The 15,485-nt window shown below is 41.1% G+C and overlaps 1 protein-coding gene across 2 annotated transcripts in view; it reads left to right on the forward strand.

Moving 5' to 3' along the window:
- The window catches only part of LOC138049711 (nesprin-1-like), a 97,758-nt gene that overhangs the window by 15,962 nt on the left and 66,311 nt on the right, over positions 1-15,485 (forward strand). For both annotated transcript variants that reach the window (XM_068896114.1, XM_068896115.1), the window contains exons 11-23: positions 2,545-2,862; positions 3,610-3,891; positions 4,939-5,238; positions 5,845-6,162; positions 7,162-7,328; positions 8,045-8,201; positions 8,317-8,583; positions 10,045-10,350; positions 10,646-10,969; positions 11,096-11,407; positions 13,010-13,333; positions 13,989-14,306; positions 14,411-14,737. In XM_068896114.1, the coding sequence (XP_068752215.1) occupies positions 2,545-2,862; positions 3,610-3,891; positions 4,939-5,238; positions 5,845-6,162; positions 7,162-7,328; positions 8,045-8,201; positions 8,317-8,583; positions 10,045-10,350; positions 10,646-10,969; positions 11,096-11,407; positions 13,010-13,333; positions 13,989-14,306; positions 14,411-14,737 (3,720 nt within the window). The remainder of the gene's footprint in view (positions 1-2,544; positions 2,863-3,609; positions 3,892-4,938; positions 5,239-5,844; positions 6,163-7,161; positions 7,329-8,044; positions 8,202-8,316; positions 8,584-10,044; positions 10,351-10,645; positions 10,970-11,095; positions 11,408-13,009; positions 13,334-13,988; positions 14,307-14,410; positions 14,738-15,485) is intronic.

Genomic DNA, 15,485 nt, shown 5'->3' on the forward strand with positions numbered 1-15,485 from the left:
GAATATCAAAAGAAATGTGACGTCAATGTTTGTAAACAAGAAATATCGCTATACGTGACCAGTACTACTATTTGGTGCTGGTGGTGTATCCAGACATCTTGGCTTGGTCAGTGACCCATGTTCTCGCCCCCTTTCGCTAAATTACCGTCTCTCTGATTCGTTTGTAGACGTCTTGACGTTCCCACCTGCCCTTCGGCGATTTGTCCTAATTATTTCAATTTATCTTTGTCCCTCGGCTCTTTGACAGGGCAAAATACCTTTTGCTATAACGTATTCTTAAGTGCAACCTCGGGTTGACGAAGTGGTAAGGTCACTGGAAAATACAATTCATTATATCGAGGTTCTTTCCATATATTTTCCTGCAAGTGCGGGGTTAAGAATTTCGTCCGTGATACTGAAGCTAACGGTATTAAGAGGTTCGCCAAATCGAGGTTCTACTGTACCTGGGATAGCAAGGACTTGTAAAAGATCTCGAAAATGTTTACCATCGCAAGTGTTTGCTTATGTGATGAATGGTGAAGCAAGCGAAGCAAAGCAAACAATCTTCTACGTTAAAAAAGAGTCCTTTTCGATTAGGACTATTAACTGTAGGCTTCTCCTTCGCCTAGTTTAACTCTGTAAAATGTTAAACCCCACACACTGTTCGCAAGAAGTAGGACATGGAGTTCCCTTTGGGGTGGTCTGATAAATGCAGACTTTTATGGGCCCACAGTAATTGGTACTACTAGCTGTTGTGGTGGCGCCTTTCTACGCTACGAGGCTAATAAACTCAACCATTTGCAAAGTTAACATTTCACGGTTGGCTAGTCATCAGAAGAAAGTAAAGTCGCTAAAAGGCATCTTAGCATATTCAACCAATTTGGTCGCTAGCGAATGTGAGCTTTGTCCTCGTTTCGCAAGAGTGTCAACTAAGTCATCCTTACTCTCAATTGGACAAGCGTTACACTGTTATTGTTTATAAGACGCTTTTTTATCGTACGTTTTGGGTCGTTTATTAACAGCTTTGCATTTTATTTTTGTCTTGTTCTGTTTGTCAGGACAATAGGTGTGTAATAAGCGGTATCCTAAGAAACAATGACAATTGATACCTTAACGAATTTGCATTGATAAAATCGCTTTCACGGCTTAATGGAATCACCGGCAAGTGCAAGCGAACATGACTAACGTCAGGTCAAAAAAGCCTCATTTAAGCTTGTTGCGTGCAGAATTGGAAGGAGGTAACACCTTCGTTGATATAATGGCGTACTTCTGTGTTCTTAGATTTTGTACAGCTGTTGGTAACAGATTTCAACAAACTCCTCCGAGGGTAGAACAAATATTACCTCGAACAAATCAATAAGAATTTTTAACTCTCTACCTTTGAGGAATATTTTAACAGATACGTGCACATAAATGTTCGCCTTTTTAACAGTACGTGATAGAGATTTTCAGCCTTTGTATCTTCCCATTCCAATTTTTAAACATGTTGTACAGTAGGGCTAGTATTTTATGAAAGTCCACTCCATGGCTCTTTGCTTCTGCCGAGTGGCGTACATCTCGTTGCCGATGAAACACAGAACTCGCTCTGATTGCCTGTGCCTCAAAAAGGTTAGATTGGACCAGGTGCATAACTCTTTGTAACAGTCCTTATGGAAATCTTTGTAGTGTGGATTTTAATATTTAGAATAATGCAGAACAGACGACCACATCGCATTATGAAGACTAGCCTGGAGAAGACTTACTTTGGGCAAAAAGGAGGGAATAATCCTTTGATTTACTCTATGGCGCCATCTTGGTCGAAGAAACTAAGAGAGCACTGGAGCGAGCTAAAAAATGGTTTAAGGGGAGAGAGGATGGCAGCCGCTAAGCGAAACTGAGTTCCTCAGAGACCACTTTCAATGAGCGTTAATCAAAAAATGCCTACTATGCAAGCTATACGAAGAACAGCAGTGTGGATACAAAACGTCCCACCTCATGAGACAAACGAACAATTCTATTATTATTGTTGTTCTTCACCAAGATGACTGCGTACAACCTTTGTACGACATTAACATTTGCTTATTTATTCAACTTCGTCAGGAAAAAAAGGTCATTTGAACGAGTGATAATAACAATGTCCATGACTTTATTAACTACAATACAATCATTCCAAACGCATGTTATTGATGGTAATCTCAATGGCAGTATATTTACTTAACTTTGCCAAACAAATATTAAGATACGTGATTACAACATTTGCTTTGGTTTTGTTAATTATGACACAAAATGGTCAATTGAACCAAGGAGGGTGGAATATAGAAGTGGAACAAGAAGACGTTTAAACAGTTGGGAGGGGGTTTATCCTTTATTGAGTGTTCCATGGTATATCGCACCTGACGTGATCACATCTTGCATTCCCTGCCAACAAGAGTTAAAGTCAATTACGAAATGTTGTATTTGGCACCGGCTGCATTGATCGTCTGTGGATATTAAGATTGGCCAAACTAATTACGTTGGTCTTGTTTCACGACTACCAGTTAAAAGCGCTAAGAAACGGTAATTTTTTGTTTTGTTTTTCTTCAACAGAAGCAGATTCAAATCTTCCGACAACAAATTCAAAGACGTGAATTCCACATTAATCGCGTTATCGAGACAAAATACCCGCAATATTCCTTGCCAGAAGACAAACTTCATGTTCTTGTCACTAAGTGGGAAATAGTCAAACACAAGGTCACGGTGCTGGAAGAGAAAATCTGGGAAGTAGGACGTCACGTGAGCAAAGATGGGAAGTTTGGGAACTTGTTGCTGTGGTTACATGAGGCCGAGTCCCTTCTCAACTATTATGAAACGGAAGAAAATTGGATTTGTGAAGTGCCTCCAAAGTTTCTTTTGAAGCAACACGAGGTTCGTTTCTACTTTTGACAAACGGGCAGTTGCAGCAAACTGGTCACATGACTGATAATTGGTAAACATAAAAACTGTAGTGCTATGAATTGGGGAAATGAAAAGAAGGCCAGAAGGCAAATCAGTACTCATAGAAATACCACCTAAAGGTGGAGATTTTATAACGATTTGAAAATTAGAAAATTCTTTGGTTTAGAGTTTGCTCTCTTGTTAAATTTGTCGTAACTGAGCACCCCAAAAAGAGCCTGTTAGGTGCCAATTTTTGCTTAACGTAGAACGAGTGAGCATGGAAATTTTCACACTGGCGAATCCCAAAGAAGAACTTTTACCGCTGCTTGAAAAGTTAACGGTACAAGTATTTGTACAAAAGCCATTTAAGCGTTGGGAACAAACTGGTCACATGACTGATAATTGACCTCGAGGGGTCATGGGTTCGAATCCTGTTGGAGCCACCTGAAATTTTCAGGTGTCTATAAGATAGTCTGAAATTTCAGCCGTCTCCTCCCTAACCCTACTAGGGAGGAGACGGCTGAAATTTAAGACTATCTATAAGAGAACATTCCTTAAATTGTCCAAATATGTGCAATGATCACTTCTCCCTTTCGTCTTTAGCCCGCACTTCAACTATATACATTTTTTTCAACGCTGGCACTTTTATCAACATTGTTCCCTCTTTAAATGTCACGAACCTTTCCTGTGTTGCTACAGTATTGTCAAACCACGTGACTTTTCTCATTACCAACTCAGACTTTCTTCAAGGATTTGGATGAACACTGTAAGGATCTCGATTCCATTGTCCAGTCAGGTGACAATGAAGATGTTGTGATGGACGCTTCCTTTTTTAAAGAAATCGACGACCGCATCAAAGCAGTTCGAGAAAAGTCTTGTGATCGTCGGCTGAGGCTTGCCTATGAGAATTCCAGATCAAAGATCCTTTTGTTGTTGGAAGCTGGTCGCAAACAACTGATCAGTCAACCTGTCAAATTTACATCTTTGCCTCATGTGGAGAAGATTCTTAGAGAATATACGGTATGTTCACTTTTTTGTAATCATGAAGACACGGATACCCTTCGCGCTGTTTTCAACTTTTTAATATATGCGTTAAGTTCGATATAGTGTATTTTGGTTGTTCACTCATTGATTTCTTTAAAGGTGTGTGGTCACGCCATTAATTCTCGTCAAACTTCAAAACAGTAAAAGACGTCTTTACATCAACGAAGACCAAAAAAAATGCTGTAGTTTTGTTGCCAAAAACCATTGAAGTGCACTGAAGCTATTCTTTGTTGTTTGAAGCCAAGGATGGAGAGGATGGAAATGGACTGAAACTTTAAAAATAATAATAACCTTTATTTAAAGAGGGTAACGCCTATTACTATAAAAGTATTGTCTCTTCTTCAGAAAGTCACCAAAGGTCGCCAATAGCTCTTTGGGCCGTAAATATATTTAATATCTTCTCAGTGGATTGTTAGGAATGTTGTACGTGTGATTAGATGTTTATCCAGTTTTGACCAAAAACAGCCAATTTGGCAGGACTGTGCTCATTTAAGGAACCGGCGTAGCTCAGGAGGTTATTGTGCGCTAGTTAACAATTAGACCCGTAGCTTGCAAGGACTACGGGTCAATAGCCCATGAGGCGAAGCCGATTGAGCTATTGACCCTGATAATGATAATGCAAGTTAAAGAAATATTTATTTGGGAATAAAACGAAAGAAAGCGTCACGCTTTTCGCTACTCGAGGACTATTACTAATAGTCCTCTACTAGCGTAGCCAATCAAAATGCAGGATTTGCATTAGTCCACTAGTTGGGTGATACTAATAGGAGATAGAGATCTCCAGTTCGATTCCTGGTGACCTCAGTTTGTGTTTCGATTTTTCTCTGATCCGTGTGGCCGTATATTTCAATACCCATAAAACGGTGGACTAAGAAAGACAGGGAGGGGAGAGAGAGGGGTATAAAGGGCGCACGGTCAGATTCCATTGATACTTTAACTAGCGTCTGAGAGCTTAGCAGAACCCGGCACCTACATTAAATAAAATGACTAAACCTTCATTATCATCATGCATATTTTTCTCAGCTGTTTTTCCTCGACAAGAAGTTCCTGAAAAGATGCAAAAAATATCACCGTAGTTTGCATGAGGCTGGAAATGACTTCATGGATATACTGCCGGAATCCCGCACGATGGAGGTCAAGAACGTCATTTGGAACGTAGATCAGCAAGTCGATAAGATTTCCGATGAGGTCACCTCACGGTTGAGACACATCGAGGAACTTAACAAGAAGTGGAAAACGTTTGATACTCTGATGGAGTCTGTTGGCAAATGGATGGAGGATGCGGAAGGTTTGATAAAAAATGGAACGCTCAAAGCCTGTAAGGTACGTGATCGATCATTTAAGTGACCTCGTTCGGAGAACCTGGCGCTGTTTTGCGATGTTTCGGTGTTTTGGGTCATCCCATTCCCGTCATTAACTTGATAACAAGTCTACGTTAACCTTTTTGCCTCTAAGGGGCCTGAGTTAGTGACGAATTAAATCGTTGGTGTTATACAGAGGAAAATCTTTCAGTCGGCAAGGGTGAAGGTTGGTGGGCTTAACAAGCAAGCATGCAGCCAACAGCATACCTTGGGAAATAGCCGTGGGAGAATCGTTTGGTTTTGCGGTCGGTATTGTAGACATGAGTAAATAAACGAGTTGTGTTTCTACCGTCAAGTTAAGCTTTATTTAGCTGCCTGGAAGCTTTTTATTCAGTTAAATCCTCATCAAAATGGAGGAAATGCGTTTTCGTCAAATGTATCTTTGCATAGCAATGCCAGAGTGGGATAAGAGTAAAAAGGATTTTGGTACATTTGCCTGTTACGTAGGAAGCATTTAGAACCTTTATGTGCTGTTTTTCATCGAAAACGTTGTCTTTCTTTGTCAGGATAGATCTAGATGTGGTTGTGTAATACTCGTATGTTAATTACGCGATTTTTGACCACCTAGGAGTACTTGAAAGACGTTGAGAAAATCCAGTCTGATGTATCAACCGCGCAGGACTGCAGCAAAACAATTCTGGCGCATTGTCAAGACAGGAAGAAAAGCGATATGAGCCAGCTTCTCCGTGACGTAGATCGACGATTAAAGCGTATTATAAGACGACACTCGAGGATCATGAAATGCGACAAGAGAAACTCTAAACTGGAACAATTTGAAGAGACTGTTGATGGAGTGATGGACTGGATTTACGATGCTGAGGTGTTTGGGTCCTGCACTGTAGAAGGAACATACGAGGCTGTGAAGGAACGAACCGAGAAACTAGAGGTGATTCCATGATCTTGTGAAATTCGCCTCGCAAACTTATGGTATCTTCCTCAATGAAGATATGAAAGTTTAAAGTGCGCAGTTTTTAAACCTAACCTCTTGTCAAGTTAGTTTGTGTAAGAACGCAGTTAGTAAGATCCTTTTTTGCGCTAAGGAAGAAAAGACTTGCAATATAATTGATGACAAATGCGGGTCCAGGCTGGCATAGTGGTGAGAGCACTCGCCTCCTACCAATGTGGCTCGGGTTCGATTCCCAAACTCAGCGTCAAATGTGAGTTTAGTTTGTTGGTTTTCTACTCTGCTCCGAGAAGTTTTTGCATTTCCTTTTTTCTTTAGATTTTGAAAATAGACGTACTAAATAGGTATCATGCCAATTTTTATCTCAAAATTCCCACGGGAAGTATGATTATTGTAATTTTTCGGGTTTCGCTGTCCTCCATTACTCGAACGGCAAATAACCGTAAGCGAGGGTTGGGTCTAGCTGGATCGCCTGGGGTCTGACGTCATACGCACAACGCTCAAAATAAGCGCGGCTAATTTCCCATGCCATCTATGAGATGTGAGAGATCGCCGAGTTGCTTTTTGCTGATATTATGTACATTACTCCTTGATCGACTTGTTCGCTTTGTCAAACGGCACGAAGCGATGCGCGTATGACCTCTCGAGCCAAGTCTTGCGTGAAGACCGCTTACAAAATAATCGCAGGCTTCTCCAATGCCGTCCGAGTAATGGCGGACAGATTTTTAGCGGTTTTTGGCTGGCTATTTCCCGACTTATCTCGCTTCTATCGTTCCAAATTTAAATGTATTGTATTATTTTAAACATATTGACTTAATTGACGTTGAAAAAATCCGAAAAGAAAACCAAAACTTTCGTCGTAGTGGCACTTTAAATTTGATTTGCTTTAATTTTTCAGTTAACAGTGTGCTCCAGCACCAGACAGACTTGACACTTAAATAAAGTGCCTTTCCTTTTCCTTTCCTTTTATCCTGTTTTTAGGTGACTCAACGGGAGATTGAGTATTGTGAATCAAATGTCAATTCTTTAAACAGACTCACCAAAGCCATCCTCAAGGACTTCAAAACAGACATGACTTCGTCTATAAACGCTACTCTTTCAAACATCAACAGAAGGTTTGAGAAAATCAAAGCTTCTGTTCCGCACAGGTACTGGCAAAGCAATAGAACGTTTCTGATGTGTTTTTACCCATTCTTTAGAAAGGCAGGGTGGAAGTGATTTTGTGTAATTGTGTAAATGCCATAATTCCAACAGCATTAAAGGAGGTAGTTCTTTTGGTGGCGTTGATTTGACTGGTCACACTGAAGGATTTTACCCACAGACAAAAAATTCAGGATCACCTTGTACATCATAATAAACAACACATTAGGAACGCACAGCTCCGTAGCTTGAATTCGAGTTGTCGTAGTGTGGAACTACGTTTTGATGTTGTTTTGAGTGGACTCTTATATTGTGCATTTAATAAATTAAGTGAACATTTCAAAGTAGTCAGCTTCTTTGTTGAGTATTTCCTCCAAACTCTCACGAGTAGGCGACATAATTATCTTTTACGAGGACAACAGAGACGAATGGAAACTACACAAATCAGTAAAAAAACACTCTGCAAAACGAAAGAAGCCCTGCAAAGACACGGAGCTCACCATAGCACGTCCGACGTCCATGAACGTCGCTCACCATACCGACGTCATCATCGTAATCATAAGTTAAGGTCTCGGGGGATTTATCCCGGGTCTCCATGTTGTGAGCATAAAAATAGCAGAGCATGGAAGTAGCGCTAAATTCTTAGTGGCACAACAGAGCCACGGGGAAGTACTGTTAGACAACTTTATAGTTTGGATGAGTGCACATTACATTTCTTTGATAGGTATTTAACTCTAAAGCAGATGTTACCGCAGCTTGAGCTCTTCGAATCCGGCTTTGAAGAAGAGTTCAGCTGGTTGGAGGAGGCACTTTCATCTTTGGAAGGTTACAAGAATGTTAACACAGTTGAGGAAGTTGAAAAAGAACTGACAAGATACACAGTGAGTGAGCTCTGTTTGGCTTCTTCTTGCCATTTGGTCGTCAGAAAGAACACTTAGTTCTCTAATTCTGTTGCAACTGTCATTTTAACCCTTGTCGCTTCTCTGTTTGTTAAAGCATGTGTTTGGAAACCTCGATGAACACAGTCAATTCGTGGAAAGCAGAAACCAACTGTTGTTGCAGTTGCGTAACTCATTGGCTGATAACGTCGACTTCTCCAAACCACAAGAGAGAATCGCCGTGCTTAATACTAAATGGAAAACTATCCAGGGAGTTGTAGACTCGCACTCTACTTCACTGCAGGAATGTCATGTGCTTCTTAAAAATTTTGATGAATGCGCAAAGAAAATGCGCTTGTGGACCTTGGAATCAGACTTATCAAAGGTGATAAAATTGTCACTGCCTTTTTCTCTTCTGAAAGAAATGTAGATATTGGAATGAGGTGCGGGCTGTGGACGGAAGAGAGAAATGTTCCATGCACCAGTCTGGACAATTTAAGCAATTCATGGTCTCAAATAGACACTTGGAAAATTCAGGCAAAACAAATTTTTACCACAATTGCTTGTAATCTCGCAATCTGGTTGGCTAATCTGCCGTTGTCGATGAGACTCTGGACAACGCTGTTCGCGTCGTGCTCGCGTCAATTTGTCACGCAATGTTATAGCCAATCAGGAACGCCCATTTTGGGAAATAAACCAATTATATTGCGAGAACGTTATAGACAACGCTTGCTCTTTCTTTGTGTCATGATTTTGTTCACGTTCTGGAAATAAAAACGTTCTTTGGCGTACAGACAAACGCTGAACCACTTTCGATTTGTTAATTAGCTCAACAAATTGATGACCTGGTAGAAGAAAGCATTGCAAAGGCATCGCAGACGTCACGGGTTCGAATCCCGTTGAAGCCACCTAAATTTTTCAGGTGTCTATAAAAAGCAACAAAAGTAATTAGCGAATTGCTTTGGTTTTGCATTTACTTCACTCAGTGATTGGTTCAAAGTTCTCGCGCCACTTTGTCAACCAATCAGAAGTGAAACCAAAACCAATCGTGGCTCGCGCGTGCACATTTTCCCGCGCTTTGTGTCGGCTACGTGTAATTACTTCGAGTTTTGATTGGTTTACTGGTTTGTCTCCCTTCTTTTTGATTGGCCAAAATAATTACTTTGGTTTTGGTTTTACGACACTCGATTGAAACTCGCTCTACGTTGTCCAGTTAATAGCGAGGATCATTTCTCTCTTTGTTTCTCTTCTTCTATGCATACGAACTCATGTGTCTATGGGATGAGCCCACTCACCAACGCTACGCTTTTTGCCTCCCAGTCTTTACTTTTCTTAATTTTCTCTCATTTCTCCACCAATGTTTTTCGGGAAAGATTTTCTTTTAATCTGTCATTTCAGCAACTCTCTTCCGGCCGGGTTTAATAATATTATTATTTTCAAACCGTTCTATTTGACATTTCTATCAGTAACTCATGGTTATCAGTATAGGTTTCTCTCCATGAATCTAAAACCGTATCAAACATTCTTTACGTTATCAAAGTTATACCAAGGAGACAGAAAATTCTCTGAACTACCAACCAGGATCGTTCGAAATAAGTTGCGCAACAATGTGGAGAATTTCCTTGTTGATATTAGTCTTTTAATTAACAATATCTTTTTGTATCATGTAGTTTTGCATGTAATACTTCTCGTGTCCATTCCATACCTGAAGTTGCCCTTCAGATTGATGGAGATAAAAGCGTCGATTTTAAAGTTGCTTCCTTTAGTGCAAAGAGAATAGTAACAAATTTATTGTCGCCTGCAGTGTATACGTATCGTGTATAACGTTTCTCTCCTTAACACAAAGGCCTCAAGCGACGACCTAGATTCTATCCAAGCAGCTTGCAACGATCTTCTTCAGACACAGGAACAGCTGCGAGCAATCATCCCCAACGAACAAGTGAAAAGGCGCCTGGAAGGCGAAGCAGCTTACGTTGCACAAGAGTGGGGTGAAGTTTATAACCGAGAAAAATCGCGCTTGATTAGAGGCCAGTTCGACGATTTACGGGCCTCATTGAAAAAGAACATTGAGGCGCTTGATAAGGAGTGGGCTGAGGTGAATCATCACTTTAGTACCCAGGGGTACAGCGAGGATCTTCACGAGCGATATCAGGTTTCTATTTCTTGTTAATCTGTGTCTTCTTCCAGTTAAGAACGCTAGCATTCAGCTGTTCCCCTTCGCAGTTATCAGTGCAGGTTCTTTTTCAGTTCAAAGGTGGTGTTTCCATCTGATTTAGTTGTAAATATTAGTGCACTTTCTCTTGACGTAATCACCCATACCTCAAGTTGTAGGTATCCGTGGCACGAAGTGGTTTCTTTCAAACATGTTCGTCGTTTCGTTTATAGAGCAAATGTTTCGAGATAACCTTTATATTCAGTGCAGTTATTTACGTTTTTCATTTATTCAGCGAGTGCTTGCAAATCCCTCTCTATTCAAGAGCGTCGAAGAAGATTTTCTTAAGCTCCGGGAAAGTAGAGCACATTTACAGTCCCCCAATGATGGAGACCTGTTTGAGACTTCAATAGATCAGCTTACAGGACGATGGCAAGGGGTTAAACACAATATTGAAGAACTTCATCCAAGAATGCAGATTATGGCAGACAATTTTTCTGATTACAAGGATAAGCTGCAGTCACTGGTTCATTGGGTTCAGGGGTTAAACAAGGTGTGTCGTGGTCTGGACAACGTACAAGATTACTTAGAATTCCAGCCGCTTATGGAAAACTTTCAGGTACCTTTGATTTCAAACATATTGCACCTTTCAGATTTCATCCACCGACTCATAAGTTGGGACCTCCTTGTGCAGTAAAACACTACTGCAATTTCATTCCCGTTGTTTTGTTTGTTATTGTAACAGTTGTTGGCAGCCGAAATGGACAATCATCTTCAATCACTTCAGACTCTGAATGAGTTATCATCAACGCTTGCAAGCTCCTCCAGCAACCCTGAGATTACAGAGGATGTCAGATCCTTGACAGATCAAGTGCAAGCTGTGTTACCTGCCGTGCGTGACAGAAGTAACAGACTCCCCATGATGCTTCGGTGCTTTCAGTATCAACAATCTACTCAAAAGCATGTCACGTTTGTAAATGAAGTCAAAGCTCGCCTTGACGTAGAATTTTGTTTGGATGGTGTGGTGGATGTGGAGAATGAACTGGAGGGTGTTAAGGTAAGATCGTTTGGAATTGCTGTGCGATAGCATAGGCTGTTCCCTCGCCTCGCTTTCCTTTCCTCGCCTCTACGTTATTTTAGGGTGCAATGCAAGCTGAAACGGGTAATTTGGGTTAGTCACTGGAGTTTTGTATTGAATTAGGGAAGTTTCGCGCGAAAGATAGGAAAGAAATTAATAAAGTTTTACCAGGAGCCTTTAAGGGGCCTGCAACTCCACCAATACTAGGTGCTATGTAACGGCGTTTCCACAGATCAAGCTATTTCTAGGGCTAGTTCTTTGCCGGGGGGGGGGGGGGGGGGACTCCCATGTAAAAAGGGGAGGGATGCTCGTCGTCTCGCTTTAGGGGTGTAAATTTCGGATTTTGGTCTCACTTAGGGTGTTCTGGGCAAAACGCCATCATATATAGCCGTGAAGGTCTCCTTTAGGGTTGCGCGCGAAGAAATGTAAAAGTGTATATTAACACTTTTATATTTCTTCGCGTAGGTGAAAGTATTAGATGATAATGCCTTTGCCATCATTAAAAGTCACTCTATTTTTTATTTATCTGTGTTTCAATATGGTCTCTTTTAGGGGTCAAAAAAAGCCTGGGCCACGCCCAGATCGGTCTCCTTTAGGGGTTTAATTTAAAATTTCCGACGAGCATCCCTCCCCCCTGGGTTATCTGCCTTTCACAAGTGACCTTTCTCAATCCCATGGGTGGTAATTTCTCATGCCAGACTTGTGATTAACTGGAAAGGTCTGGTTTATTTTGTGATTAACTGTAAAACTCCTTCTGTGAAAACGCCGTTCCACAAACAAATTGAAGTTGTACGGTCCTAGTCATGGGCTTCTGGTTGTACTGAAAAGACAGTTGATTCGCGTAAGAACTTTAATGTAAGCTTGTCTCTTGGTTTTCTTGACTGGCATTAGGCCATTTCCGAGTTCATGTCTGCCTCGTCTTCAGAGCGAGTCTAAGTGCGAAGTCTTTGTGATGGTAATTAGTTCTACTTTACATATGAATGAAAACTAATTTTCATAAGAAAAACTTCGCACTTAGACTCGCTTTGAAGACGAGGAAGACATGAACTCGGAAATGGCCTATTGGTTCTTCTGCTCGACAACATCCACGGAGACTCTGGTACGTTTCAATACTAATGACACACCTCAAACTGACTATGTTGCTAGAGCTGTTTTCAGTTGAGTGGCGAAAGTAATTAGTGAATAGACCAATAATTCAGTCCTAAACAAGAGGCATCATCTCGAGGCTCTGGGGAATAAATATAAGGATTTGTATGAGTTTATTCCCCAGAGCCTCGAGATGATGTCTTTTACTTACGACTGAATTTTAATATATCGAAAGTGGGCTATTGCTTTGATTTTGCATTACTTCACTCAGTGATTGGTTGAAAGTTCTCGCGCCACGTTTTCAACCAATCAGAAGTGAAACCAAAACCAATCGTGGCTCGCGCGTGCATATTTTCCCGCGCTTTGTGTCGGCTACGTGTAATTACTTCGAGTTTTTTTATTGGTTTACCGGGTTGTCTCCCTCTTTTTGATTTGCCAAAGTAATTACCTTGGTTTTGGTTTTACGACACTTGATTGAAAATCGCTCTATTTCAGGGCATTTTGCAATCAGTAGAATCTCATCAAGCAGAAGTAGAAGAAGCGATCACACAAGGCAAAGCTCTCTCCCAGCAGGAAGACGCATTGGAATTGGTCCAATCTCAGGTCACCAAACTGGAAACTCTTTCGAGTTCAGTGTTAAAAGACTGTAAACAGAGACAAGAAGAGTTAGAGACAGCACTCCACAATTGGTCACGATATAACGCGGGATTAGAAGGGTTTAAAGAGATTTTAGCTCAGGGCGAGGTAGAGCTCACACGGAGAAAAGCTCTAAATGTTACTGGTATTGAAGGCGTCAATGAACAAAAACAAGAAATGCAGGTACTAGTAAATGAAACTGGTTGAACGAGAAATTACGACAGAGAGTTGCAATGAAATATACAATCAGATACAGTGCTATCCACGTAGGAGATGATGTATATACAGTAACTATATTGTGTCTGCTCATCGCTAGTGTCGTGAACGCTTCTTAACATCTCATTGTATTTTCCAGTACGGCCCTTTGAGGTTAAAGAAGCCTCTTTCTGAGTTTTGCTGATTGATTCCTGCGAAAGGCGATTCCTTATTAGGAGTAAACAAAGAAATAAAATTCCTTCCTTCCTTTCTTCCTTTCTTCATTTGGCATCTTACCAATCTCAATCAGATATTTCACTGCTCTTTACAACCTCCAACTTCTTTCGATGGGTTATTGTGTTGAGCATCTATTATTTGTGTGACATTTTTGTGTAAGTCCACCGTTTTCTTAACCAATGAAATAGCTGTTCGGCGCTAATTAGCTGGAATTTGTGACGCTATTCAAAGTTCTTCAAAGTTCTAGCATTGTGAAGGACTTTGTAGGGCTGCAATATCGTATGTACATACTTGTGGTTAAGTGGTTCTTCTGCCTAAATGGTCGAACACAGCTCGTTATTGACCGCCTTCCCGTTTTACCAGTCGCTTTACTTTAACCAAAGTTTTGTTGTGGTTTTCTTTCCAGGAGTTCCAACAACATCTCCAAGCTCGATTGGCTGAATATCACTATATCTTTTCTCTTGGAACAACCATTAAAATAAAAGCCAGCGAAGATTGCAAAGCGAGAGTCGAGGAGCAACTGAATTGCATTTCGTCGCTAAAGAAGTCTCTTTATGATGAGATCTCCTTGCATTTGGAAAGTTTAGATGCCAAATGTAATCAGTGGGAAGATTTTCAAGGGCAGCTGGAGACGTTTGTGGAGTACATGGACGATGTTGACTCACGACTGGAGTGGAGTCGCAGGGATAGCTTCGTATCACAAGAATGGTTGGCTCAAGTCAAGGTAGGCAAGGATTATCAGCTAATTCGTGACCCGACAGATACTAGTTTAATATGTAATGTGCTGTGATTTAATATGTAATTACGTTTTGTTTTCTTCTTCCACAGGTAGTATCAAATGAACTGTTCCAGCGGCGCCAAAGCTTTTCTGTGTTTTTGGAAGAAGCGCGCAGAATGTCGGAAGGAGTCGTGGACCAAGGCACGATGCAGTTCAAAGCCAAATTGTGTACTTTAAGGGAACGCTGGAATGAACTGTTTGAAAAAGCAAGAATTTCCGAGAGTAGTGCAGAACAAGGTTTGAAGCCGCTAAACGAGTATCAAGAGGTTTTTGAAGAGTTTACATCCCGTTTTGAGGAGCTAGAGCAGAAGCTTCAAGCACAAATGCCTTACTTTGGAAGTTCGGAAGAGGTAGCTGCTCGTATAGAAGAAGATGAGGTAAGGATCTTGTTGCCATTTGCCACACTGGAAGTATCTTATAAAATTAGGGGCAAACCTGTTGCAGTAGTACAGTTCGGAAGTCTCATTCAGGTGCAATAACCCATTTTGTACTTGTCCTTGGTAACCTGGCCAGTGAATAGCAACGAGGTTGGAGTTGACCTTGGTGTGACCTTGTGGGATAAAGTGTAGCCGAGTGCTTGGATTGCCGGACTAGAAAACCGAATCCAATCACCAACTGTTGATTTGCCGTTTGTTTCAGTGTTCCCGAAGATCCCTTGCAGGGAAAGGCCCATTGCTGGCATATTCATGGCACTAACATATCCAAGTCTCACGGCTTATTTAGCCTTATAAAGGGTAAAAGTGGAGCACCCAGAGAAAAAAAAAACCTCTCGGAGAAGACTCGGGAACCAACAAACGCAAACTTCATGTCTGAGTCCAGGTACTTGTCCGAGGCCACATTTGTGGAGGGCGGGTTCTCTTAAACCACGGACCACACTGCGTTTATAATGTTAATGGTGTCGTTATAAAGCTTACTAGCCTACATTTAAAAGGAAAGCAAAGTGGTTTGTCTCTTCAACGAAAGGTCAACTCCGGACTCGCTTTCATTCAAAGGCCAGTTAACTTAGCACCCCGTGAAACTGTAGAATGCCCTATTGTCAAGGGTTTATGGCAATAACAGTTAACATCCAGACTGGATGGATTTTTTTTATTGTGAACTCCCTTGCTGCACTTCGAACTTTGCTAG

The sequence above is a fragment of the Montipora capricornis genome, chromosome 5, assembly GCF_036669925.1.
Source record: "Montipora capricornis isolate CH-2021 chromosome 5, ASM3666992v2, whole genome shotgun sequence".
Classification (NCBI taxonomy): domain Eukaryota; kingdom Metazoa; phylum Cnidaria; class Anthozoa; order Scleractinia; family Acroporidae; genus Montipora; species Montipora capricornis.